The sequence below is a fragment of the Oxyura jamaicensis genome, chromosome 7 (genome assembly GCF_011077185.1).
Source record: "Oxyura jamaicensis isolate SHBP4307 breed ruddy duck chromosome 7, BPBGC_Ojam_1.0, whole genome shotgun sequence".
In the NCBI taxonomy this organism is placed as follows: Eukaryota; Metazoa; Chordata; class Aves; order Anseriformes; family Anatidae; genus Oxyura; species Oxyura jamaicensis.
This window is the reverse complement of record NC_048899.1, coordinates 5,782,930-5,809,427: the sequence shown is the minus strand read 5'-3', so window position 1 is coordinate 5,809,427 and position 26,498 is coordinate 5,782,930. Positions and strand designations below refer to the sequence as shown.

Sequence of the window (26,498 nt, the reverse complement as noted above, 5' to 3'; positions counted from 1 at the left end):
CACGTGGGGGGAAACGCACCCTCTGTGCAAAGCCAAGGGTTTGTTGTTAGCTTAGGTCAAGTATTAGCCTAATGAAGGAATTATTATTAGGCCAATTGCAATGATACCGGCACTTACAGTCCAAATTATCCAATTAGAACAGCTCAGTGCCGGTAATGACACAGATACACAAACTTTGCAGTGTTACAGTCCTTCTCTAGTGCTCCTGAAGTAGAAAAGGAGGTGTCATTACATCCTGTCAGCACCATGAGTTCTTCATGTGGGGGTATGATGATGACATTGGGGGTTTCTTCCTCCTTTTAGCCAGGAAGAGGGTGAAGTGAACAGCTTGTGTTTCCGTACCCTGAGTTTTGTTTGGGGATCATTTTTATGTGTTTACAAACAGAGATACTTGCTCTGTTTTTTTGCTCTGTCTTCAGTGGCTCATAATTGTGTATTAGTCAGCTTTGATATATAGAGAGATTGTTTTACATATGTTGGATACTTCGTCACTCTTTTTATCCCTAAACCCAGTTTTACCCATATTCTGAAGCTGCATTCCTTTAGCAGGCAGTCGTTGAGCACTGGCAAGTTGTTTATAGCCCTGGGACTCTGGTGTCATCCTGTGCTTGCACTTTCAAGGCCTCTGCTATGATCTTGTGCTTGTACTTTTGGGGCCCTCTATTATAGTGCTGTTTTCCTTCAGCAGCCTCTAGGCTGTGATTTACTGATACCTTCAGTAATACTTAAGCATGAGGTAGTGACAGATTCATCCTCGCTCTGCAGTTATTAATATTTCACTCTGCAAAAGCAGTGATGCACTAGAAGACACATAAATACAGATGTGTGCTCTTGTAACCAGGCGGTGCTCTCATAACCACTTGCCACCAATATCTACTATTTACAGCCACGTCACTTGGTATGTTATCAAAGTTATGTTACAACACATTTCATTTAGATGGTTGAAAAGGAAAGCATAAGCTAAATTGCATTATAAAATTCATTTTGCTTTGCAAGATGCAGTCTTTGTGTCTAATATTTTTTCTTTAATCTTGTATTTCTCTTAGAGGAATCTGAATGAATGGTATTAACAGTTGTCTTAAGGGTAACTTAAATTTGGTCGGTACCAGTTACCTGTGGCTGTGAGACGTGTCAAATTTGCAAAGACCTGTTCTCCTCTGTTTTCATTGCTCAAATTTATATGTTCTTCGAAGAAACTTGTCATGGTCTTGGGATAATTTCTGGCAAGGACCACATCCTGCTGATGAGAAGCAATTTGTGCACAGAGGCTTTGAATGGCTCAGTGATCCAATACAAAACCAGTATGAGAAAGTTGTTGTGTTTTAGCTCTGACAGGGAGAATTAAAATAAAGAGCTCACTTTGAGGTAATTCATGTATCTACTTCAGCCCATCAGAGCTATTAGGGTATCCTTCAAGGATTAGAGGAACTACCTTTTAAAGGACCTGGCTGTAAATATGACTTCCTCATTTTCAGTCATTGTGCACCTGTAAAGACTGGAAAGATTTAAGATGTGGTAGGCTCACTTCAGTCTCAGTGGCAATCTTTCCTAAAATGTCACTGACCATTTTGACAAAAGAGGCTGAAAGCAGAAAATATAATCTCAACATTTCTGCTTGCAATTTTTAATGCACTTTTAGAAAGGGTATTGTGTAAGGAAGGAGAAAGAATCAGAACAGCAGCATGAGCCTACAAGAGACAGAGAGCTTCAGTGCTGGACACGCGGTGAATCACTTTGTCCAAGGTATAAAGGTGGTTAATAACAGTAGCCACTGATAGGCATTGGAGGACACAGGAGTGAAGAATTGTTGGGTGAAGTTTCAACTCAGAACTGCCAAGTAAGTTATTCATGCAATACACAGCAGAAGGATCTCCAAAATGAGCGAAAGACAGCTTTAAAGGCTGAGCCATCAACACCTTTGCGTTGCATGGAGCCATCCATTTTGTAGCCTTATCGTCACTGCCTAGAAAGTGATTTTAAAGGGAAATCCAATATTTCCTTTCCAAAGAGGCAGAGGTGACCTTTCTCTAAAGGGAGTTCTGTGCGAGGAAGCCATGGCTCCTGTGAAGTGATTTTTAGAACATGAATGGTGTTCAAAGGAGAGAGATTTCCAAAAGCTTAAAGCTTTACTGATAGAGTTTAAATGGGATGTTGTAGAGCTCCTGTTTTTTTATGTGTGGGGAATTGTAAATGGCCAGAGAACAGAGCAGCCCTCAACATTTAGCACGTTTTATACCAGTGTCTGCCTGAAAATACCAGGAGGCAGCACCTTGCTGAATCAATATTTGGGCTGCAGCAGAACTGTCAAGCCTGGAGGTATTAATATATGCTCAGAAAGATTAGCGTGGGTACTTATATTACCCTGCTGGAGTGAAAGGAAGGTGGTGGATAGTGGTGTGGGGCTAGAAAATGACACGTGCTGTGTGAAGCAACCCGTGCGGTACAGGATGTCGCTCCAGCTGTCGTGCAGAAGAAGCGAAGACGAGCTGTTGTGTCCAAGGGCAGCCCCATGCTCAGAGCAGCCTGCATGTCGAGCCCTTTCTGTACAGCACTGTCTTTTTCTTTAGCAGTGCTAGGTGGAACCATTTCTTAACAGGACTTAAAACTTTACTTACCTTGTTGGTTTTTAATTAGAGTCCTAAATGGTGCAGAAGTGGGTGTATAGGTCAAGTGATCCTTAAAAAGAGAAGTGACGTGCACCTATCTTCTCTTTAATTTTGGTGACTGAAGAAGCTCCTTTAAGCATTACTGAAAATTGCCATGCAGAATTTAAAGGCTGCTCTCCCTGAGCTCAGCAGGAGTTTTTCTATTGACTTCAAGAGAAGCAGAACTGGGCCTAGAGTCATTAAAATAAATACTTTTAAATTATGGACTAGCATATGTAATCACTTTCCAGATGTACAAACATGAGTCAGCTTTATGTTCTTTTCATTATCTTGTAATATTAATTTGATAGGCAAGATGCTAATTCTGTGGTTTTATGATGCTTTCTTTGGTCTTGGCCTTAATATTTATGAGGTATTCTGGTGATTTTTGCTGAAACTAACAAAAAATATCCTAAAGCTTGCAATAAGAGCAGGCTGTTCTCATATACATGGTTCCTAACGATCATAGTGAAATATTCAGTGTGCAGCACTCAGCAATTCTGCACGTTTCTAACAATGTTTTTGCACAGTGGCAACACTGGGGCCATTTAGTCAACTTTGGAAAACATAGTTATCTCAGAAACAAAAGCAACAAAAGTTTTACTTCAGAGTCCAGAGCCTGTTATTTGTCAAAGTCTCAGAGCCCTGTTCTAGCGTGAGCCAGAATGCTATCTGAATCTTGCAGGAGGGAGCACTGTAAGGGAGCAGAAGACACACAGGCACCAGAACGATGTCAAATTAAGCATGAGACTTACTATGCAGGAAAGGCATTAATCATGTACTAATGAAGTGTGTGTTTGGTTCTTGCTGATAATTTCCAAAGGAAAAGCATTAAAAAGAGTAGAGAGCAAGGACAGAATGATTTTTTTTTTTTCTTCCATTGCTCCATGGTTTATCTTTTACAGTTACCTAACCAAGAACATTAAGTAAGATCTTCATGAAAGATAAGTAGCTTTCATGTATATTAAATGTGCAAGGGCACAAAATATTGGTTGTTCTGATTTTCCTCATGGTTTTGGAAACAGTTACATTTTCATTTGGTTTTGGTTTTCATTTTAAGCTCGTTTAGTTTATTTTCTCCTGTGAACTTAGGTAGGAAAATCTAACTGAATGCAAGAAAGATGCTTCGTGGGTGAGTATGAGTTAGTCTCAAAACCTAAATATATTTCATGTTAAAATTACTTCAGTCCTGTTTTATTCAATGAATTCCTCTTCTCTGCATGAAAGTCTAGCAGTTCCTTTCAGTAAAAAATAGATGTATTACAAATGTAGAAAGGCCAATGTGAATTTTCAGTTGTATAGTAATACACATAAATAATATATAATATATGTTTGTAGGATCTGAATGGAAAAGCTAGTTCAACAGTTCTTTTCTGCACACTCCACAACAAGCGTGACCACTGTGTATTGCTTCAGTGTGCTGAGAAACAAGTTAGATTTATGTAAATTTGCATTACATCACGTGCAATTAAAATTAATAAAAAAACACCAAATCAGAAAGAATATAAAATGTTATTTATAATCAAAAACCTGTTCCCTCAATAACATGTACGTTACGCTAGTGTCAGAACATCAGTAGTGAAGGACGAGTTAATCCACTCATTCAAAAAACTGGACTGACGGAATAACTAAGGTCGGTAACTGCCTTGGAGCTTGCTATTTAGTGCTACCTGAGTGCTTTAATTATAAGGGTGTTAGAAAGGACCGCTCCTGCCATTTCTACCCACTTTTTTTCTTTAATCTTCTTTTCCTCTTCCCCAGCAGAAGCAGCAATATTGTGGACTCCAAGGACTTGTTATTTAAAATCCTACATATATCTATATTAGCATGTTTTAGATTTCTTCTACTATTAAAAGACTGTCAGGAGGACATAGCTGCAATTTGTGGCAGAAGTGGAAGAGGAAAGGGATTATTCACAATATCAATGTTCATTGTCATATGGAAGATGTAATACTTGACCATATAAAATGGGATTCTGTTGTAAATTTGTGGAGCTCCTAATTTTTAAGATAGGGTTTAAATTTTGCAGCCTAAGGAGAGGTACATACAACCATAGGCAGAGACAATTAGAAGTAGCATCTAATTTGCAGCAACTGAGTTATTCATAAGCCAGCAATAGACCAATAGGATTTATTAAAGGCCTCAGAAAAAACGAGTGGCAACAGTGGTTCATACATTGATAGAGAATGAGATACCTCTCTGCATCGGAAGATAGAAACCATGAAAACATCGGTTAGAAGGAATTCACTGTTCACCAACTGTTCACCAGCACAGGATCATGAGAAAACATGCTTTTTGTTTTGGTTTGGCTTGGTTTTTCTGGCAAGGAGGTCTTCCCGGACATTATTAAGAAGTGTCTTCATCTGCTTTGTTACTCCCCTCCAAGTAGCTGTAGGCTGCTGTTAAAATTCCCCTGTGTTCCTCTTCTATTTCAGGAACACATTATAGCCATTATAGCAATTAATTTCATGGTGGTAGAATGAAAACAAATGGATTGTCTTTTAATTTCTTCCTTAGTCTTCTCATTGCAGTGGTTGAATTACCCATTTCATTGAGAAACCTTGATGTTTCTCCTTTCTGTTGAAATAACTCACCTTCTTTAACTTCTGCGAGGGGAGGCTTGTGGCACTAATAGTGGAAGTTCTTGTATTTTAGTATTTTCTGGGAGCTCGAGCTGTTCCTGTAATCTTTCCAAGAGGAGAAATTCTTCTTTTTACTAATACAAGAGATGGTCATGAAGAGTATGTAGAATTACAGACAGCAACACAAGTAAAGAGGTGCTAACCTCTCCTGCTGTGTAAAGTGAAGGTGTCTCCACTTGCAGAACAGCAAAATACGTGCCCACACAAACCACCACCAAAGGCAGAATGAAGACTGGTCTATTTTACAGCTTGAAAAGCAGTTTCTTGTGTTTTAAATGCAGGTTTCATTCCCCAGCTGAGTGTTTACAGGTGTTACAAGAGCTTTGATCTATTCAGGTATTATTTGTAATTGATTAAACTCAACCCTTTTTGCAAAAGGATACTAATCCGGTTTGGTGTGACAAATGCTAATCTAATGAATATATTGTCACTCTTTGTCTTACCGTAATTCATATAAAGAAATAATAAACCATCTCTGTTAACAGGGAGTATTTGGAGAGCAGTCATGTGCTATATGGAGAAAGAGGAATATGTGTAGCTTCTAGAATAATCACCAAGAGCAAAGAAATGCTCTTACTTAATCCTTGCATTGATTCATTCAAAATTTGCAGGTTTTTTTTTGCCTTTTTTTTTTTTAAAATGAACATAACCTTACAAATCATTAACAATTAAAAATGTTTTATAATGTATACAGATTTAAAGGGAAAAATATTTCATTTATTTTAAATAAATCCAAATGCCACTTTTGTGCCGCTTCCACGGCATGCTGTGTAAGCAATAAATAGTCCCTGTATTATGGGGAAAGTTGTGTGAAGGGGAGGAGGGAGCTAACAGTAGTATAAATGCTAGAGAGCTGATTCAATGGCTGCTGGCCATAAGGTCATTTTTCCTGATTTTATATAAAATAAGAAGACAATAAGGAAGCAAAATTTGATGTCATGGCTGTTAAATTCTGCAATTTATACTTCCATTGATCAGAAAATGAATTTATGGTCTACATATTTTCAGCCTTGTAAAAGTCCACATAATTTAATTGCTAATCTAAGGTCAAAAGCAAATTAACATAATCATATCTGAACTGCACTGTCCCCAAATCCCCTGACTCCTGCTATTAGAAAAACTGTTCCCATGGGTTCTTGGCCCTATTAAAGTTGTTCCTAGCCTGGTGAGCTAAGCTTTGCAGGGGCAGGTTATGACAGCCTCTCTGAATAAGCAGTCCCTAGCTGATGTTTTTGTGGTCGGTAGGATGTAGGCCTTTTGTGGGGGATATTGAGGCTACCGAGAGACCGTATATCAGTCCTGATGAATGGTATGATTTCCCCTTCTTTGGAGTCAGTTCTGTTAATGTGGAATTACAGGTTTCAAGTGTTTTATTTGAGGTTGATTTTGTTTTTGATTTCCTCATCTTATCACTTGTTATCATAGTGTTCAGCTACATTGTATTTCACTATTCAGACTTAACATGCTTTCACTGTCCTGAGCGTATTTTTTTAATTAATGTCTTCTCTATGTTGTAAAAGCCTATTACTTTTGAAGTGCTGTTGCAAGTGCTTAAATCTTCAGTTAAAAAAAAAGAGAAGAGGAAAAAAAAATAAAACACTTTGCAGGGTGTCAGAAGACTTGTAATAAGAAGTGCACTTAATGCATTAATGTGTCTTGCTTTAGACAGGCTTCCAGGCTTTGATCTGCAGAGGTCTTCAGGCACTTGACTCCTGCAGCAGGATCTCTGTTTGTTGTTTCTTTTATAATGCAGAAGAGAATTAGGGAACTTGGTATAAGCTTTTTGAAGAGTGGAACACTGAAGAAAAAAACAAACAAACAAAAAAACATCTGCCATGTGATAAATTGGGAAATGAAGACATGGGTGAAGTAAACAAATGGTGTCCCTCTGGACAACCAAACTGAGAGTTTCTGCAGTTTTATGTGGCTATCTTCCACTGTACATCTGGAGACACCCAAGCTGAGTTCCCCTGAATGAAGTTCAGGCTCTCCTGGGCTTGCACCTCATGCGGTGTTTTCATGCACCTCAGTTTCATCCATGCAGAAGTGCACAGGGTTTTGCACTGCATGTGGTCTCATGTATGGTTTCATCATCACATACAGAGGAGCTAGTGAAGTCTTCCTTCTGGACTCAGCTGGACATGATTAAATGGCTGTGCATCAATTCCCGGCTGGGTTTGGTAGAAGGAGGTGGGGAAGTTCTGCTCCAGGCACAGTTTTGCAGTTAGATTTGTTACAGGAATCCAGCTCGTGCCTGGTGCAAGCGAGCCCTGTTGCAGGACCCCATGGCAAGAGCAGGAGGCAGGGTCAGACTTTCAGTCAGTTGGTACCAAAATGAGTACTCTTGCTGTGCCGTGCATCATGATAGAGATGAAGGCAGTTAGTCCTTTTGGAGAGATCTAATTTAATTATTCATTGTGAACTGTTGAACTCTGTACTTGCCAGGACGTGCACATTTTGAGCTGGTTCATAAGCAGAGGGCAGTATATGAGGGAATCATGTTTAAATACTGTATGAGTGCCTGCTAATTATTTGCTTACTGATCCGCAGAAGTAAACAAAAATACCAGGAATTAAACTAATCATTGAAGTTAGCATTAGTGAATAGTCCTGCCTTATGGAAAGACAAACATTTTAAGAAAAAGATGCTTTTTAAGAATAAGGCATTTTTTTTTACTTGTTCCCATTTACTCTGAACAATTTTTGACTGGGGGCCTTGTGGTGCTCAGAATGTGTGGACTAGTAACATTTATGGATAACTGAGTAATATCTTATTTACATTTCCATAATACAAGCAACACCTGACAGAACACAAACACAGTGCAGCCTAAGTGCACTGCTTGTTACCACTAGCATGACTAAGTTCAGTAAGGAAATACAGGTGATGATAATTTAGCAGATGGAAAATAACTACAGTATTCAAGAACCGAGACATGTTTGCACTTGGGTAACCTTTTATATATAGGAAATAATATATTTGGAAACTGCCTGATCAGGCCTCAAACCAGCTTGTGCCAGGTACATATTCTGTCTTCTATAACCAAGAGGAGTTCCACTTATATGTACCTATTTGGTGAATAAAGGCCTCAGATCTCATCTAGCTATAATTCTTATAGATTGTTAAAGCCCTTCATACAAAAGACAGAGGCATGAGCTGTAAGAAAAAAACATGTTGTGTAACTAGTTCCTGTTATGCTAAGAACAGTCATGCTCATTGCCCTTCTGACCTGGAAAAGGGGGAATTTATTTGACAGGGCATCTGACAGAAGGAAAACTCAGAACAAATAGTTCCAGAAGAGACAAGCAGACAGTCCAACACAAAGGCTGTGCAAATGAAACTCTTGCCAGACTCATCTGTCTTACACATTGAAAGCTGCTTGTTACAATCAAGCAGAATAATTTAATTGCTTAAAAATTGTAAATGGTTCTTCTGTACCACAACTTGTATATGCTGAACAAATAATGACTTGATTAGGCTGCTGAGAGGCTCAGAGCTATAAAATGGTATTTACTTGGCAGTGTCGGTGCAAAAGGAGAACTGTTTCTGTCCACAACACTCCACATAGGTATAAAATGTACCTTTGGCATCCAACATTATGTAAAGATTCCTTTAACACAGTTCTCCCTATTCACTATTCCCACTGTTACATGCTTGCTGCCAGTAGGAATTTTATTGTCAGATTCATTGGAAGAAAGATGTAGAGCTAAAAATATTTGGTGAATGCAACCTGAAAAAAGGCACTGCTCGGAGTGAGACCCTACTGACAGCCTGAATTAAGTCCAGTTAGCTTTAGCACTCCTAATACTAAGACGTCCTGATCACTTTCAGCAGTAAGAGTAAAGGGGTCAAAATCTGATTCTAGATGAAGTGTCTAGCTCTACTGAGGCTGGTTTATATTAATCACAAAAATAACAGTAAAATTATCTAGGTTATCTCTGCACCAGATAACCTCTCTTTAGCGTCTCCATGTATTTTGGTTATTCATTTCAAATGTTAATTTGAAATTTATTGAATGGATCACTTTTGTTAGGTTGGAAGATCAATCTCAGTATGAGTGCTTACCAGGAAATAACTATCATTATAAATGTAAATAAATCATTCCTGGGGTTGTTTTTATGTGTATGCGACTATTTCTTGCAGAGACTCAAGGAACTGAAGCAGAGGGAGTTTGCTCGAAATGTAGCATCGAAGTCGAGAAAAGATGAAAGGAAACAGGAGAAAGCCCTTCAACGTTTACACAAGTTAGCTGAGCTAAGGAAAGAGACAACGTGGTAAGTACATGGCTGCTGAAACACAAAGAATACCTTAAAATAATCCTTCACCTATTTGCTGATGCTCTGGGACACAAATCTGTTGGAATCCCTCAGCTGGAGCCCAGCACACTCATTTTTATGGCATTTCAGAAGCAGTATGTGTATGGTAATTTGATTCACACTATGTGAAAAAATGTGTGTTTAACATTGCTTTTCCAGTGGAGCTAAAATGACATGTATTTTTAGTTTAAAAAAAGATGTTTCATATATTTTTCATAAAACCAGGCACATTGGTTGAAAGCTTAGTGAACTAGGTCATGCATTTGAAGGCTGACACTACTCCATTGATGAGGTGAGGAATACAGTGTTGTTCTAGGATATAACAGATCTCTGTGATTTAGTTTTCAAACTGCTTGCCTGGGAAAGCATCCAGAAATCTATTCTTAAATCTCAATAACTGGATTATTTTTTATATTGAAAGGTAAGTGCTCCTTTTCCTCAGCTCAACGGAATGTTTACTTCTCACTGCAGAAGTGACTCCTTGCTAATCATACATTTTACTACTGAATCTAGACATACAATTGAAATTAATATTAAGATTGCTGGCAGTGACTCTATTCTTACTTAAATATGACACATTTATGATACTGAAAATATATGTTCCAACTTGACCTTTCACCATGGAATCTCAGGGGGGAAAAACAAATGCTGAAATGAAAATGTTTTCTTTTCACCCAGGCTTCATCTCACCAGATGAACTAAGAGAAGTCAAATCATATGACTTGTAGTTCTTGTTCAGTGATAGTCTCTTGCTCTATTTGTTTGTATGGTGGGCAGCACGCTGACACAGAGTTTCTCTAAGCAGTTGGACATGACATGAAAGTTGTGAAGTCTGTTTGACATGAGCAGTGTCTCACCTAATTTATTTTATTTTATTAAATATTTTTATGGTAAGTCATGTGGAAACTTTTTTTTCTTTCATCAGTGTTTTAAATTTCCAAATCAATACACAAGGCCCACCATTTTTGTGTTCCCAGCTTTAGATATCGTTCCCCTTAAGCATACTCAAAATCTGAATTTGGCATATTTAAGAAGCAAAAGGAAAAAGAAACTTATTGCTCCCCCTTTTCCATGTTAGTGAAGCACAGATTTTGTGGGTCTTCTTTGTTACTTTTTTTTCAGTGTCATCTTAATTCCTGAAGGAGAATTTCTCTGAGCTTTCTCTATTAATAATTGCTGTATGCTACTATTTTGTGTCCTTAGAGGTATGATATAAACAGACACACAGAACTTGTTTTAACTAGTATTTTCTAGATTGCTTTTGTACAACAGTATCTAAAGGGGGCCTACAAGAAAGCAGGAGAGGGACTCTGTCAGGGAATGTAGTCGTAGGACAAGGACTAATGGTTTTAAACTAAAAGAGGGTAGATTTAGATTAGATATTAGGAAAAAATCCTTTATTATGAGAGTAGTGAGGCACTGGAACAGGCTGCCCAGAGAAGCCATGGATGCCCCATCCCTGGAAATGCTCCAGGCCAGGCTGGATGGGGCGTTGTAAGGAGCCTGATCTGGCGGGAGGTGTCCCTGCCCCTGGCAGAGGGGTTGGAAGTAGATGGTTTTTAAGGTCCCTTCCAAACCAAATCATTCTATGATTCTATGAAGAAATCGCCATTTTATTTTGTTAGAGAAAGGGTTTTTAAGTGTGTGTGTGTGTATGTATATACACATACACATAAATATTCAATTTATGAAGAACTGAACAGGGCAGGAATTTTCATAAGAATGCCCCTGATTTCTAGACCCAATAGATTGCATTTGTCATTCTTGAACTCAGCACTTCTTGGGGTCCTATATTATGTTTGTAAGTTTTTCCAGTGACCAATCATGTAGTATTGCTCTGCACAGTAAAATGGAACAATTTGGTTAAAAGAAAAAAATATATATATAAAAAAAAATGTTGTAATGTAGGTCCATTACTCCTCATGTTGAACAGTTCTGTGGATCCCAGAAAACTGGCAGCTTAAGCAGTTTTTGCTCTTCTCTTTCCTTCCTATTAAGTCAAATAGAACAGATGGGAAGAGGACATGAGATGAAGAACAGAAGTAGACAGAGATAATTTTTTTTTTTTTCTCAAGAGGGATGAATCACTTATTGCACCACTGTCAGCTGAAACACTTTCCCTGATATTATTTTTCCATGAAAGAAATTGCTGAGATTGTGACAGGTCTGTGAACACAAATAGGAAAGAAACTGCTGGGTGATTGCCTGTGGGTGGAGAAGCAGTCACTAGGATCATGACTAAGAGGGAAGTGATCTATGAGGTGCTCTCTGTTTTAATATATTTTGAAGCACAAAGGAATTTAAAACCTCTGCTATTTGTAGTAATAGTATTGTAACTGTGATGTCCTACTGGGAGGAAAAGCAAGATTTCTAGGGAAGTATACAGTCTTTTATTAGGCCAGCCAATACATCTAGGAAAAGTGAGCTACTTTATAAGAACTTTGATAACCTCACATGAAGGAACTGTGGACACAATATATGCTCTGTTTTTTTTATACCAGTCTTATTATAAAATATGTCTTTTTTTCACATTCTAAATCTGTATGTCCATAGATTCTTCCCCTTTGGTTAAAAATCTTTTAGATACCGATGTAACACCATGTTTATGCCTGCATTTCTCTGAATTGTGCTTACTCTGAGTTTTGTTTATCTTCCCAGTGCTCCTGGAAGTGGTCCCATGTTCAAATCCACTACAGTGACTGTGCGAGATAATTCCAATGATATCCCACAAAATACTGCCATAGATTCTGCCAACAAACAGGATTTCAGCTGTACATTAATAAACGATGGGCAGAACTGCAAAGATGCTACTTCAGTTATTTCCTCCACTCCTGAAAATGCATGTAGTAATAAATCGGACACTAACAAATTTGGAGATCAAGTTCAAGGAGCTCAAGGACAACGAGTTGGGTTCTCTTTTGCTTTTCCTAAGAAAGCAGCAGTCAAACTGGAGTCTTCAGCTGCCGTTTTCTATGAATATAATGATGAAACATCCACAGAACATGGATTTAGTAGAAGAAGTAGGTTTGTTCCAGGAGTTTGTAATCTTCAGTCTCCATCAGCAGCAGAAGCAGTCCTGTGCCCCGAGGAGAAAAATAGCTGTTTCCACCCAGTGGTGGAAAAATGCACTGACACAGCAGAAGCTCCCGAAACACAGGATTCAAAGGAGCTGGTTAGTGAAGAAAGTAGAGAGCTAGAGAGTCCTGTATTAATTCCTGCTGTTTCCCATTCAAAGCAGCTAGTGTCTTCTGACATGGATGGCTGCAATACTGATGGAAATACAGCAGATGTACCAGGTCAAACACTGTCCACGGTTGTGGACAGTACTCATAACCTACCCCTGGGCTGCAGCAGTTGTGATCTGCTGGGAAATGGGACTATCAGTCAGACTGTGGTGGAGGATTGTCTATCCCTTCAGAACATTGTAGAGGAAAATGGTAAAGACGGGAACAGTGATGCAGTCACAGTTGAAACTGAAATAAAGAATCTGGAGACAGATCCATTAGTTCCATCACATTCTGAAGATGGTAGTAGAGCCCCCCAGAGCAAACTGGACATGCACAAGCGATCTTGTGAACCATTTGTTCCTGTTCTTAGCAAACATGGAACAAATATTCTTCAGTGGCCATCAGAAATGTTAATTTACACGAGTACAGATCCATCTATTTCTTACAGCTGTAATCCTTTATATTTTGACTTCAAGTTGTCAAGAGTGAGTGACAACCAAGAAAAGCCCAAGCATCAGCCAAGCATACCTCATTTGCCACTCACAACTGAATCCAACCATAGCTCATTCTCAGATTTTACAAATAAACCTGCTTCAGAGTGTGGCAATCATGAAACAGAAGTGGGTAAAAATGTGTGTGACTATACAATACCCCTTGTAAGTGATGTTCCCCTCATCAGAAATTGTGATCTTGCAAAAATTCAAAATAAAGTGTCCTTGGGTGAGTCGTTCAGGATTAGAAAATTAGAAAAGTATCACATTCCAAGAAACCACTTAAGACAAAACACTGTGATTGATGAGAAATATAACAAAGTTCGGATCAAGGAAAGTCATGAAAAATGGCTTCACAAAAGTAGAAAACGAAAAAGGAGAAGAAAATTATGTCATTGTCATCATCATCATCCTTCTGAGGAAGCAACATTTGTAGAAATGGAGATTTCCTCAGTTACTGAAAAGGAAATTAGTCACAGAGATGAAAATAAATATCCGCACTTCCAAAATAACCCAGAGAAATGTAGATGTGATGCAGGGAATATCTGGTTAGCTATGGATGAGGTACAGCAGTCACATCAGAAAGCTGGCCTTGACAATGGTCATAAAAGAAGCATGTCTACGTCAGATCACATACATGGGGACAGAGGCTCGTGTGACATTTGGAATGCAAAAACTAGGGACCGACACAGTGGTTGTAGACTGCACAGAAAGAGAAAAGCAAGCTCTCGGAGACAATTAAAGTATCTGTCTCAAACTTCTAGGAGGCACAACTGCATGTGCTCTAAGATGTGCTGTAGTTGGAAAGCCAGGAGATCGAGCTGTAGCCCAGAGCATAAATGTTTAGGTCCCTGCAGTGAGGAAAAGAGTATGAGTCAGAATCACTCCGTAAAGAGAGGTTACAACTTTCTGACAGATGAACTGGAAAAATCCCACAGGAAGCGGAGACAGCATACCTATTCCTGTTCTTCGGATGAAAGCTCGTACAGACAGACGTTTTTAGACGAAGAATATGTAAGGCAAACAAACACTTCAGGTATGCATCACAAAGAAAAATGTAAACACAGGAGGAGGAAAACTAGAATCAATCACGTATGCATTGACAGGAATACAAGAAGTGAGACCTCTAGGCCTTCTAAAGAAAACTCTGCAAATTCTACATTAAATGTTTTGGGAGAATTCTTGAGTCAAGACAACATGGAGGAAACGAATGTGGATCCCAAAGCTGATCATGCAAAAGTTACAGATGAAACAATGCAACTGGAGGAAAACAAGTCAGCCCTACAAATGGATAGTTCACATTTGTTGGAAAAAGACAAGCTGACAGATTGCGTGGCACCAGAGAGCACTCCAGGTGCATCTGCAGAAGTTGTCACACATTCTGCTGCTTCTGCTGCTGAGTGTGGGGCCCCCGCATCTGCAAACACACTGGACATTCTGGAGGATGAAAAGAAAAATGAGAATGTAAATGGTCATGAAAGTCAAGCTCGTTATAAAGCTCCACCCCCCACTAGACCTTTGGAACAAGCTCCTTCTAAATCATATGTTTGCCATTATGAATTGGCCGAGTCTCTGCCACGTGAGAAGATAAATGAGGTGACCAATGAATGGGTACAGTGTAATTCTGGTATATTTGACAGCCCACCACCTTTGCCATTCAAAGAAACACATATAAACAGTCACACCTTTTTAACTACTGAGCAGTTAATAGCCCCCTTCACCCTGCCTGACCAGACATTGATATTCCCTCCAGATAACCACGAAAAATTTAAAGACCTCCCATCCGAGGCATATCAGCAGCTCATACAGCAAAACATGCTGGCCAACAAAGTGAAGTTTACCTTTCCTCCCCCAGCCATCCAGCCCCCCAGCTCTCCGTTGCAGCCCCTACCTTTGCAGCCACCATTGTGTTCTACCTCCGTTACCACCATCCATCACACTGTCCTGCAGCAGCATGCGGCTGCCGCCGCCGCCGCCAGTACGTTTAAGGTCCTCCAGCCCCACCAGCAGTTCCTCTCGCAGGTCCCGGCTGTGTCCAGAGCGCCTTTACCTCATCTGCCGGTAGGACCTAGGCTTTGTCCAGGAGGCCACGCAGCTTTTGTCGCTCCACCGCATTTGCCGCTGGTGCCTCCCTCGGTCCTGCACCCGACCCAGCTGGCGTTCTCACCGCTGCCGCACGCCGTGTTCCCCTCCCTGCTGTCCCCGCATCCGGCTGTCCTTCCACTGCAGCCCCTCTTCTAGGACAGGTTCTCGGGGGGGGTGAAGGAGCCTTCAGATAAACAGACTTGTGGTTCCTGTCAAGTCCTCGGCTCTGCAGAATGGTTCTGTGAAATAAACTGGTCGAAATTCCTCTTTCGTTGGGAAGTATTTACTGTAAGTATAATGATGCAAACATCCATGTAAAGTTCAGACCTATACTATAAAGCACTGAATAGTCTGATACTAATATGAACTATATATATATAAGTGAAGCTCATGTCTTAGAATATGTATAATGTATATAATATGTTTATAGTTCTATAACTTCTGTTGTAAAGTATTCACTTTCTGTTTTTTATCCTCGTGTATTTGCACCTATTTAATGTTTAGACAAAGCTGATGCACTATGTTTTGTACTATGTTCTCTGAAACTGTAAATCTAGTGACAAACTATCTCTTGCAATAAATTTTTGTTAACTACTTAAGTATATCAAAAATCTTTCATTATAAGCCTCCTGGATGTCATTGCTCCATGTTCTGCATTTGAATAACATCCTCTACCCCTGCTGTGCCGGGATAATCAGGTTTCCTATCCTTCAGTGATTTATCACGGAGGCTCAGAGGCTAATACCTTGAGGGCAGCTGTCTAACTGAGCAAGAGAGAAAGGGTAACAGATCTGTTTGTGTTAGCAGCTTGATGTCACTGTGACAAATTTTTGCCTTCTTGTAGTATGTGCACAAACTGCTGACTGTTTGAGCTAATCCCTTTTCTACTAAACCACAAAAAGACTATGTAACAAAAATAACATCAGTGGTTGAAGAAAAAAAAAAAAGAGAATAGATCAACAGCGGTTTGCCTTACAGGGGAATATTCCTTGTAGTGAAATGTACAGCGTAGGGGGGCCTTATTTCCATCAAGCCTTCAGCAGATCTCCATTTTTCATGTCTACTTTTTGCACATCCACACAAGCACATGCTTAGAGGCAGCCCTGCCCATTTTGCTCTGTGAAACCCACGTTTAGACTTAGTCTGAGTTCAAATGCAGTAGTTGTCTTTGTGGTAGGCAGCATAGCTTCACTGCACAGGAAGCCTGCTCTCTGTCCCCCGTTAGATGGGGTGCACTGTCTGCCCACCTTAAGGTGGGTCTCTGATCAGAAGAGTCAGCCTCATACTTCCAAGCTTGTTTACCATCCGTGTTTACCTCAGTGGGGGACAGATCTGTCAGAGTGAAGGTTCTCGCTGCTTGTGCAACATGTGAAAACTAGCAAGAATGTATGAGCATGCAGGGGAAGTCAAGAGGAACTCCCCATGGGGAACTTGGAGTCCCACCAGGGTGTGATTCAGATTCTTACCTCATTTCACTCCCCTATTACCCACAGCATTTTGCTATTAGAAATAGATAAATTACCTAGCCTAGAAATAATAATAACATACTGCCATTATTTTTAACTGTATTTCAGAGACTTCTCCCTACCTCTGCAACCTTTTTATTGCTGTTGAACCTCACCTGACTTCAGCCAGTGAAATCTTCTCATTTGCTTTAATACAAGATATATCAGGCCCACACCTGTGATGGCCTAAAATAAAACCAGAAGTGAGGCAGAGCCAGCTCTATGAGTTAAAATGAAGTCTAGCCACATGAGTGAAACTAAGAATTTGCACCATGACCTTTAGTGCTAGAAGTAGGTCCTCCATAACAAAAGGTAGGGGCTAGCTTTCAAATTAATTAATTCTTTTCGCTTTTTTATATATGATAATAGAATTATATACAGTTGAACTGAAGGAATAGTAATTTTGGAAGATTATTAATATACATTGCATATTAATAGTTACATACATTATCCATTTGAAAAGTAATATTATATCCTGAAAGATATGTAGCTGGTTATTATTTTCTGCACCTATAGCATTAGAACTTACCTATATCAATATTGCAAGTCGTAGTATAATATTGTGTTAAAACTGTAGCGAACATCTTTTCAGCTGTGTTGGATACTGAATGGATGTGAGCTTTCCTTGTCATGTCATTACAAAGGGCTAAACTACATTAATGAAATGTCAATGAGAAAGAGTAGACAAATGGTTTGGTCATGGGCTGCTTCTCATAACCCCTGCCTGAGACTGGCACGGAGCGGGACGTTGTTGAGCATCTATCCGTATAATGCCATAAAGAAAGTATATTTTCTCTAGCTTGTAATTTCAAGTGAATGCCCATTTCTATGTATCTGGTACCTGTAAAACACATTTTAAGTGACTTTATCCTGCTTCTTTATTTCAAGAGTATGCCTGCTCAATCTGTATGTCTCCACTACCTCCTGTAGCAGGCAGGTGTCCCACGCCTGTGTGTAAGCCATGTTGCTCAAGCACTGGAACCTACATTTGAAACCTGACGGTGTGTGCTTGCCACTCAGCCTCCTACCTTAGCTGACTTGGGCTGGCTTTTGTATTTCTGTACTCATCGGCAGGAGTCAGCATATATGTTCCTTCCCCTGGATCCCAATGTCTTGTCAAAGAAAATGATCTAATACTATACACTTGAAAAAAAGAAATAATAGGACAATTGTGGTTATACATGATCCATATCCATACATCTTTATCTAGCAGGAGATTGACAAATTTCAAATTTCCAGCTGTAATGTTCATTGAAAAAATCCCATCTATTACTTTAGAAGTATTTTTATTTAAAAAAAAATGTTCAAACAACTTTGGATTTTACATTTTTTTCTACAATTTAAATTAAATTAATTCTATTTTAAGTTGTTAAACAATTTTACAACATTGCACAATTATTTATTATCTACTGTAATTGCTTTTCAATAGTGTATAAACTACTGAGAATAAAAGACTAATAACCATCAAATGTAGTAATTTTCTAACATGGTATTGCCTTTAGTGCTAGAACTGTTTGTATATGTGACTTCATATGTAAGAGTAAAAAACAATATAAAAATAAATCACAAGTTAAGTTTAAAATTGAGCACGCTAAATTAAATGACATAATAAAATATTCTTTTGAGTTTCTGTTTTATTATTAAGTATATAACTTTTAGTGTTACATAAAGGTAGTTCTTTTTCAGATTTTATCTGGCATTTTAGATTGAATGTGTATTTTTATTCTATGACTTGACAGTCTAATTTGTAAGTAAACATTATTTCAAATGCTAAATAATTGAATTTTATCATTCTAAATAAATTCCACCAAACTTGTTTAATTAATTTACTTTGGAATTTTCCAATTTTGACAAATCTAGTTCTTTTGTGTCTATGTTCCTGACCAGTTTGCCAGTTTTTAGAGTTACTGGATTGTGTTCCTAATGTAAACAGTAAAAGTGATACTATTCCTTTAATCCATCTGAATCACAGGAATTAAATCTTTAAACTGCAATGATGACCCTAAATTAGGTTATAGATTTTGTTAAGTGATTTCGCAGAACAGCTCTGCAGAGAAATGATTGAGAAGTTAATCTGTTCCGCTGAGACAAGAAGTGTATCTTTGTCCTTGGAAAGTTGCAGTCTGCCCAGACTCTGACCTTCTTGGAGCCATACCATTTTTCAGGTAACATGAGCCATAGACTAATGTCCTATAGGATCTTTCAGGCATTAAGAATCATCGTTGTCTCTTAGTGTTATGGGCAATCTGGAGTAATCAGACATTTTTGTCTTGTCTGTAAGTACACAGAATTTTTCTAATGATGCCAATACCTATGAAGAGCAAAGGAATCAAATTGTTTGGTTGGTTTCATTTTCAAACTAGAAAATATGCAAGCTTTTAACTGCTTGGGAGAAAGAAATACGATTCTACAGGAGTGAGTGATGAGTGTTCACGTACATAGAAACTGCTGATGACAAACATTAGTAAAATACCTTTTACAGAATGTTATTGAATAAGAATTTATCATTTGTTGTAACCAAACAATAATGAAATCATTATGAAGCAATTTGTTGTCTTTACTTGCAATGTTAATTTATTGGTCCATGAACATTTTACACTCAAGAAAACCAATTTATATGTGGTCTTCAGACTGCTTTAAACATCCATTTGTCTTTAAAATATACTGTATGTGATAATATGCTCCTTATACAATATATAGTTTACAACATGGTTACAATTTTTCTCTTGAGTTTATTTTCCATAATTGTGCATTTTTCTCAAAATGTGTTTCATGTTATAATACTGTTTAGTTGATAACCTGCATTTAAAATTCATTTTTTAAGTAAATTTGGTATAGATTCTTGGTTGGTGTAAATCGATGTACAGCTCCTGGCTTCAGTGGAATTTCATTGATTTGTACCAACTGAAAATTGCCATTGTTGCAGTGTTAAATATTTTGTTAACTTTCTTGGATGAAGGCAATACATTGTGACCATACGAATGTATTTTTAAGACAGTTATTTGTCTGTGACTAAGGTGGCAAATTTTAATCTATTGGGTATTTTAACATGGTGCTCCTCCTAGTTTACACATTTAAACTCCATACGTTCATTTTCTGATTTCTATTACTGTACATTGCCTAAAGACTTGATGTACCAAGCAGTGTACATATTTATGCAATATGCCGGCCTACTGTAAAATTCTATAAAGATATGTTAACTCTTTTTCTTCAAAATAAGGACATTTTTACTGTGTAGAAATCATTTGATATTTTTAAATTAACATGGCTTACTAAGATGTATGTGATTTTGTAGATTGCTTTGTTTTAATGTTTACAGTAGTTATGATCTTGTGTATTGTTTTATTTATGTTCTTCCTTCTCCCCTTTACTTCAGGAACTCTATAAAGTTTTATCTTTTTCTGTTTGTCTCTGAGTAAGATTCTCAGTGTTTCTTGGAATGGGTATGTTTATGAATAAGAACTCAACTTTCTTCTTTTTTATGTTTACTATTTTATTTTTTGCAAAAATCAGTATACTGACTGTAAGAATTATATAAGACTCCCTATTTTTGCTTCAAGCTTCTTTATTTATTTATTTATTTATTTATTTTATGGATTTTGTATACATCCGGAAGAATTTCTACCCTGAGCCTGAATTTTGCCCTGCTGGTGAAATTCTGAAACCGATGAAGTCTAAGGAAGCTTTGCCATTAATATTACTCAGGATTTATTTTGATCTGGGACATTAGATCTATTTATTTATTAAAATGCTCTAATACTTACTGCTTTCAGTAGAATAATAATTTCATAAGGTATTAGAAAAAGCACAACCCAGTAATAGAAAAAGAATAGTTAATCTATTTTAAGTTATTTGTTTAGCTTCTTTGTTGTAAGGATGTTTTTGTAATCAATGGCCATAAAGTTATCTTTTAAATTTCTGTTACATGTCATCAATGTTTTGAAACACATATATGCACCTTCTATTCTGATACCAAAGAAGAAAACACAGCTAATGAAAACTCTGGGTTTTCTACCTGTACAGGCTCCTTTAGAAGGTTTTTGCAAGCAGGAGTACAATATTGAGGTAAAATAATGTATCGGTGGTCTTTATTTTTGCTGGGATAAGATCAAAACGTGCAAATCCATGTAGAAAAAACTATAAGTAAGTTAGTTTAAAATGTGAATCCACAATGGGTATGATATTATGTATGTGAATTAAAGAAGGTTACTGTTAAATCAGCAGTGGTCTTTCTGTTTGCTATGAATGAGATTTCTAAGATTGTTTTGGTTTTGTCTTAAAAGAAACAGCAAACAGGAAAGTACTTTTGTAAATGGATTTTTTTCATGAATTGTAGATAGTACCTGCGTACGTTCCTCATGGATGAGAAACAGCAAGTAAGTATTGCACATTCCAAATCAAACATTTTCCAAAGAAATGTCTTGCATTTCCAGGGCAGCCATATGTTATATACTTGATAGTCGTATTGTAGTCAATCAGAAACCTATTGAAATTAGAGTATTTACATTACTGTGAATATAGAGAAAATGAAGGCCAATTCAAGTCCAAAACTACTTAAAATGCAATTCAGGATAATGACATAGGTAATTTGACCCCAAACCTTCTTGTATATATTGAAACAAAGAGAGGACAATCACTATAAGACATGCTGAAAGGATGAAACCTGCATCTGCAGTGCCTAAATAATACTTTTTCCTTGTGAAATTGTAATTGGAAATGGAAGTTTATTTGAATTTTAGTGATGATACATATACATACATGTACAAGCATGTGTGTTGTGGCATGAACTTACCAGGTTACCGGTTCAGTATTCTTTTCTGGACGGAATTTTGCACCTGTAATTAAGTAATGGTAAGAGTGGCTTGTTTGGAATGCAGATAGCAGAACAGAAGCAACTATTAAAGGGAGGAGGGGAAACACTGACATAGAGCAATAATAAGAAAAAATAACAATAATAAGAAAAAAAATATATTTTTCTCTCTAGGTTGTAGGGAAGTTTTTTCAAGCTATTTCATCTGTTTTTTTTTTTTTTTTTTTTTTTTTTTTTTTTTTTACTTAGCTGTATTTTGTGTCTTTTTTATATATTTTTTTATTATTATTTTTTTTTTTTCCCACTTAAATTAGCAGTGATTTCCTTATTTCCTGATTTCCTTAGTATGCCTTTTGGTAGGTGGTATGTCAATCCATCACTGTCAAAAAAAGACAGGATAGTGAGAGGAGATTTGCATACAGTTTGCTCTAAGTCCCTCTTCTCTCTGGAGAAATTATTCAGTAGAAGGAGTTCTCAGTGTGCAAAGCAAGCACATTGCTCTCTGCTACTGCCCACAGCTGCACATTGTTCTCTCCTTCTGCTAACAGGTTATCTTCTAGAAGCAGAAGAAATAAAAAGGAAGGTGTTTTCATCTGCCAGCACCAGTTTACCCAGAACTAGGTGCAAAGAAACCTGTTGGAGAACTATCCATGTCAATCGCTACCCTTGAAGGACAATAGAAAGTGGTTTGTGGAAGGTTCCCTAGAGGAAAAGATGCAGGTACTTCTGGAGAGAAAAAAAAAATAGCATTGACCCTGGCAATGTTCATAGAGGTAGACAGCAACACAAAGATATACAAGGAGGGCCAGGCATAAAGGGGTCCAGTTGCAAAGGTTTTTAAAGATAGGAACAAAGAGCTTTAGAGCTTTAATCAACGCTTCCTGGGCCTACTGAGGGTAGTGATAATTAATCTCTAGAAACCTCCCTTCATCCTTCTATTCAGTTCTCCTCGGGAGTACTTTTGTTTTTTAACCCCTGGATACCAAAAGATGGGTTTTGCTGACACTGGACTGTGTGGCATTATCCTGAGCAGTGGGATGGATGAATCCTGAAGTACCAAGGGAACTAATTACCTGGAAAGGTTTAAGTAGCAAACACCTATCAGAATGTTTTTCACAGAGAGCAAAGCTATGTAGAAACATGAGTGGAGACTATCTGCAGCTGCACATCTAAGAGGTTTTATTTGAGATTTAAATGTTTTAGACTTTCCACTGCTGTGTCACAGTGTGATGTACTGTATCAAAGCTGCTTCTTTCCATCATTTTTCATTATCACGCAAGGTTATGTAGCTTAACATAGCTGATAGATGTGATTTGACACATCACAAGCAGATGCGTCAGCAGGAGTATCTAAAAATGACACAATTTGCTCAAATACTGTGGTTACAAAAATATCCTTCTTGTAAGTTATTTTAAAATAAAAGTGTATATATTTTGATGACAGTGCTGCGACCCCTGCCCAGAATATTTGGGAAGCTATCAGCTGTTTTACAACATAACCTTACAACAGGAAGAAGTGGAAGATTAAGCAGATATTACCACAAAGGGATTTTTTTTTTTTTTTTTTTTCTGGAACATTTTATGTAATTTTAGCAACAGGAAAACAAAATCCATGTGGTCATCAGGGATTCCTTGTCTGTGACCACTCAGCACAGACAGCTGTCTGAAATCCAGTGGCCTTGTAGACGGAGAAAGCTCCATAGAATAACTGGCAAGCTGTCTTTCCATCTTTTAAATCCATAATGCATGTATATACATATCATTAATAATTCATACTGATGGAGAGCTCTTGCCCAAGAGCTCTCCCCTATCAGAGAAAATAAATTGTTTAATGATGTCTAGGATAGAAATAAGAGTCTGGATCTAAATTCAGCTATTATAAAACAGTACTAGGCATACAGTGCACACTTCCATAAACAAATAAAGTCATTACAGTTTAAAAACAATGAAAATAATAATAAAAAAAACATTTAAACAATATGCAAAGTAAATATTTTTTTAATTCTCCTCCCCTCCCTCCCCACCCGCCCCCAAACCAAAATGCCAAGTACTCATAGTAGCAAATATTCTTTGATAGTCTTCAAGGGTGGCCCTAGTGCTGTTGCAGGTAGGCAGTAAGGATGAAGTTCATTGTTATAGACTAAACCTAGATTCGTAGGGAGGCAAAACTTGTTTTGGGGATGGTAGATTTCTGAACTGGATGTTAGGTGGAAAAGAGTCTGGGATTGCTTGGTGTGGTGACGGGTCACTAAGTGGGTTTAGGTGGCAGAGTGGGTGGGACGGAGAGTGGCTTTTGAGATTCAAGAGCAGAGGAAGACACCCACTGGGTGTCAGCGCCATCGAGGGAAAGCAGGGTAAGGAGATGTCAGTGGGTGTGTTGCAGAGGTGGGCAAAATGATGAGGAATGGAAAGGAGGCCTTTACAGCAAGATGTTGCAAATTGTCTATGCCCTCTGAGCATTAGCTAGTTCAGGCAACTGTCTAGTTTTCATATGTTTTTTTTTTTTTTTTTTTTTTTTAATAAAATGGAAGATGGAATTTTCTTCCTGCTTACAAGTGAGTAATAATGAAAGACTCAATAGTGACTGAAATCTTGTTTTTCAAACCCCAGCAACTGAAGTCTTCCTCATGAGAGTGAGAACTTACTCACCTGGATAGTCCCCTGTCCTGCTAGTGTTCTGCCAGGGAGTGTCATCCAGAACAGATTGCTTCTGATCATCAGAAACAAGCATATCCAGGTACTAGATGGAATGAGATTCTCATGTTTTACGTCTGCCTCAATTTTCCTGTAGTTTCACATACCTACGATAAAAACAGACTATTTCAGTGTAGTGTTGTTTCAGACTGTACTTACTTTTCTTCATGATTTAGTTATATTTGTATTCAGTCTGAGATAATTCAGCTTAAAATATTTTCCCTTTTCTATTAAATGATTTTTTCTTTTTATTACACAGAATAATTATGTATCCTGCCCCTAAAACTGAATTAGCGAGTCCAGCAAGTAATATGTGACTCTCTAATGTGATAACAAATATGTAACTAGGATAGGGGTCTTTTGCTTTTCTAGATTTATGAAAGCATAAATAAGTAGGCACTGGTTTGACCTGAAGTCATTCGTTTTTGTATGCTCACTTACACCATCTATATCTGATGGAGTTTTGTAGCTTGAAGCTCTGATCTTTGTAGCTTGAACTATTCTGGGTCAATAAGATTTTGGTTCTAGGAAGAAATATTTAGCTCAGAAATCTCAAGCCAAGGTCTGGATTTTGGATTTGGATAATTCATTTTCACAGGCAAACTTTTCAAGTAGGCTGATGTTTGACAGCTTTGTGTATCTTGGGGAATTTCCAAAGCCATTTAAAGGCTCTGAATGCTCTTTCTGAGTCTACATAAAAAATGTTTTGAATTTTCTCTTTCCACAAATCTATCACACTGCTTATCAGTCTCATGAACTTAGCCGTTTCCTTGGAGTTCTAGCATGCTAAGCTAAACTCAGTTCTCATTTCCTCCTAACTTTCGGGTCTTCTGATGCTCCTTGCCAGAAGTGTGCTTTAAAGCTACTGGTACTTCAGCTGTCAAAAAGGATGATGAAAAAAATACCCCTCCCTTCAAGGGGATTCATTTTGCATTGCAAAATGCAAAGGAAAATAACAACAAAAATATCCTGCCTGCGGTTGTCATACACGTGAGGCATATAGACATGTAGCTGCATTTTTGGGGATAGGAAGGCCTTTTTGTTACTACTCTCAGACAGTAGTAGATATTCATGTTACAACAGATGCAGGATCCTGAAACTGTTGCTGTACTGTAAGGAGGGGGAGTACATGTACATGAAGACAGACGTGAGAGGTCATCGATGTGATTTTTGTCTCAGTCACAAGCATGGTATGTGAATTAGGACAGAAATAATTTCACTCTGCTTCCTTTAGGAGACCGAAGCAATTGCAATTACTTTCTAATATAGTGCGTTCACTTATCTTCTCAAATAGTACATGAGAAGATGAAATGTATTTTATTAGCTTCTAAGTTTATGACATTTTCATCTAGAAAAGGAGAGAGAATATTTTTAATGTTAATACATTGATTTTTGATGTAAAAAAAAGATTTACATAATAAAAAATTCCGAACTAATTGTAAGCTGAGCATCCAAAAACAATATTAGGTGCAATTAATCATAATTTCTTATTATTTTTCTCCACACCACTGATAAAATTTATATATATTTTTTATGTTAGGAAAGGGAAGAGCAATTTAAACTTGCGAATTCTAATAGTACACCTCCTAAAAGAGGATCTCAAGTCACTTTAAATGGTTATAGAAATGTTTAGGCTTTCTTTGGGTTATTTCATTATTGGCTATAATAAGCTCACAATCCACAGTAACATCATGTAACTGTTTTGATCAGGGAAAGGTAAAGAAATGAGGAAAATAAACCTTGTAATTGTGGCAACTGGGAGGCATTCTGTAGCAGCTCTTATAGATACGTAGGCATCTTGTGAGCAGTTCCACAAGATGTTCTGTCACCCAGCAAGGACAGAAATATAGACTACTGTAGGATTGAGTTTGGTCCCAGATTCTAATCAGACCATAAACAATGGCCAAGTTTCATAAACATTGTGGAGGTTTGTAGTGGTTATGCTCACCAGTGCCAATAATCTAACTTTAAATCAAATTTTCAGACCCTGGCTCTTAGCTTCTGCTCAGTTTGAGTAATAAAATGCATAAAAGGGGGATGATCCACATGAAAATCTATTCTCATTTCACTGGGCTTGAGAAATGACC

The 26,498-nt window shown here is 37.8% G+C and overlaps 1 protein-coding gene across 5 annotated transcripts in view; it reads left to right on the top strand.

Moving 5' to 3' along the window:
* The window catches only part of ZNF804A (zinc finger protein 804A), a 213,772-nt gene extending 192,647 nt beyond the window's left edge, over positions 1–21,125 (top strand). For all 5 annotated transcript variants that reach the window (XM_035331514.1, XM_035331515.1, XM_035331513.1 and 2 more), the window contains 2 exons: positions 9,428–9,558; positions 12,259–21,125. In XM_035331514.1, the coding sequence (XP_035187405.1) occupies positions 9,428–9,558; positions 12,259–15,559 (3,432 nt within the window). In that variant the 3' untranslated portion in view covers positions 15,560–21,125. The remainder of the gene's footprint in view (positions 1–9,427; positions 9,559–12,258) is intronic.
* Positions 21,126–26,498: the final 5,373 nt, after the last annotated feature.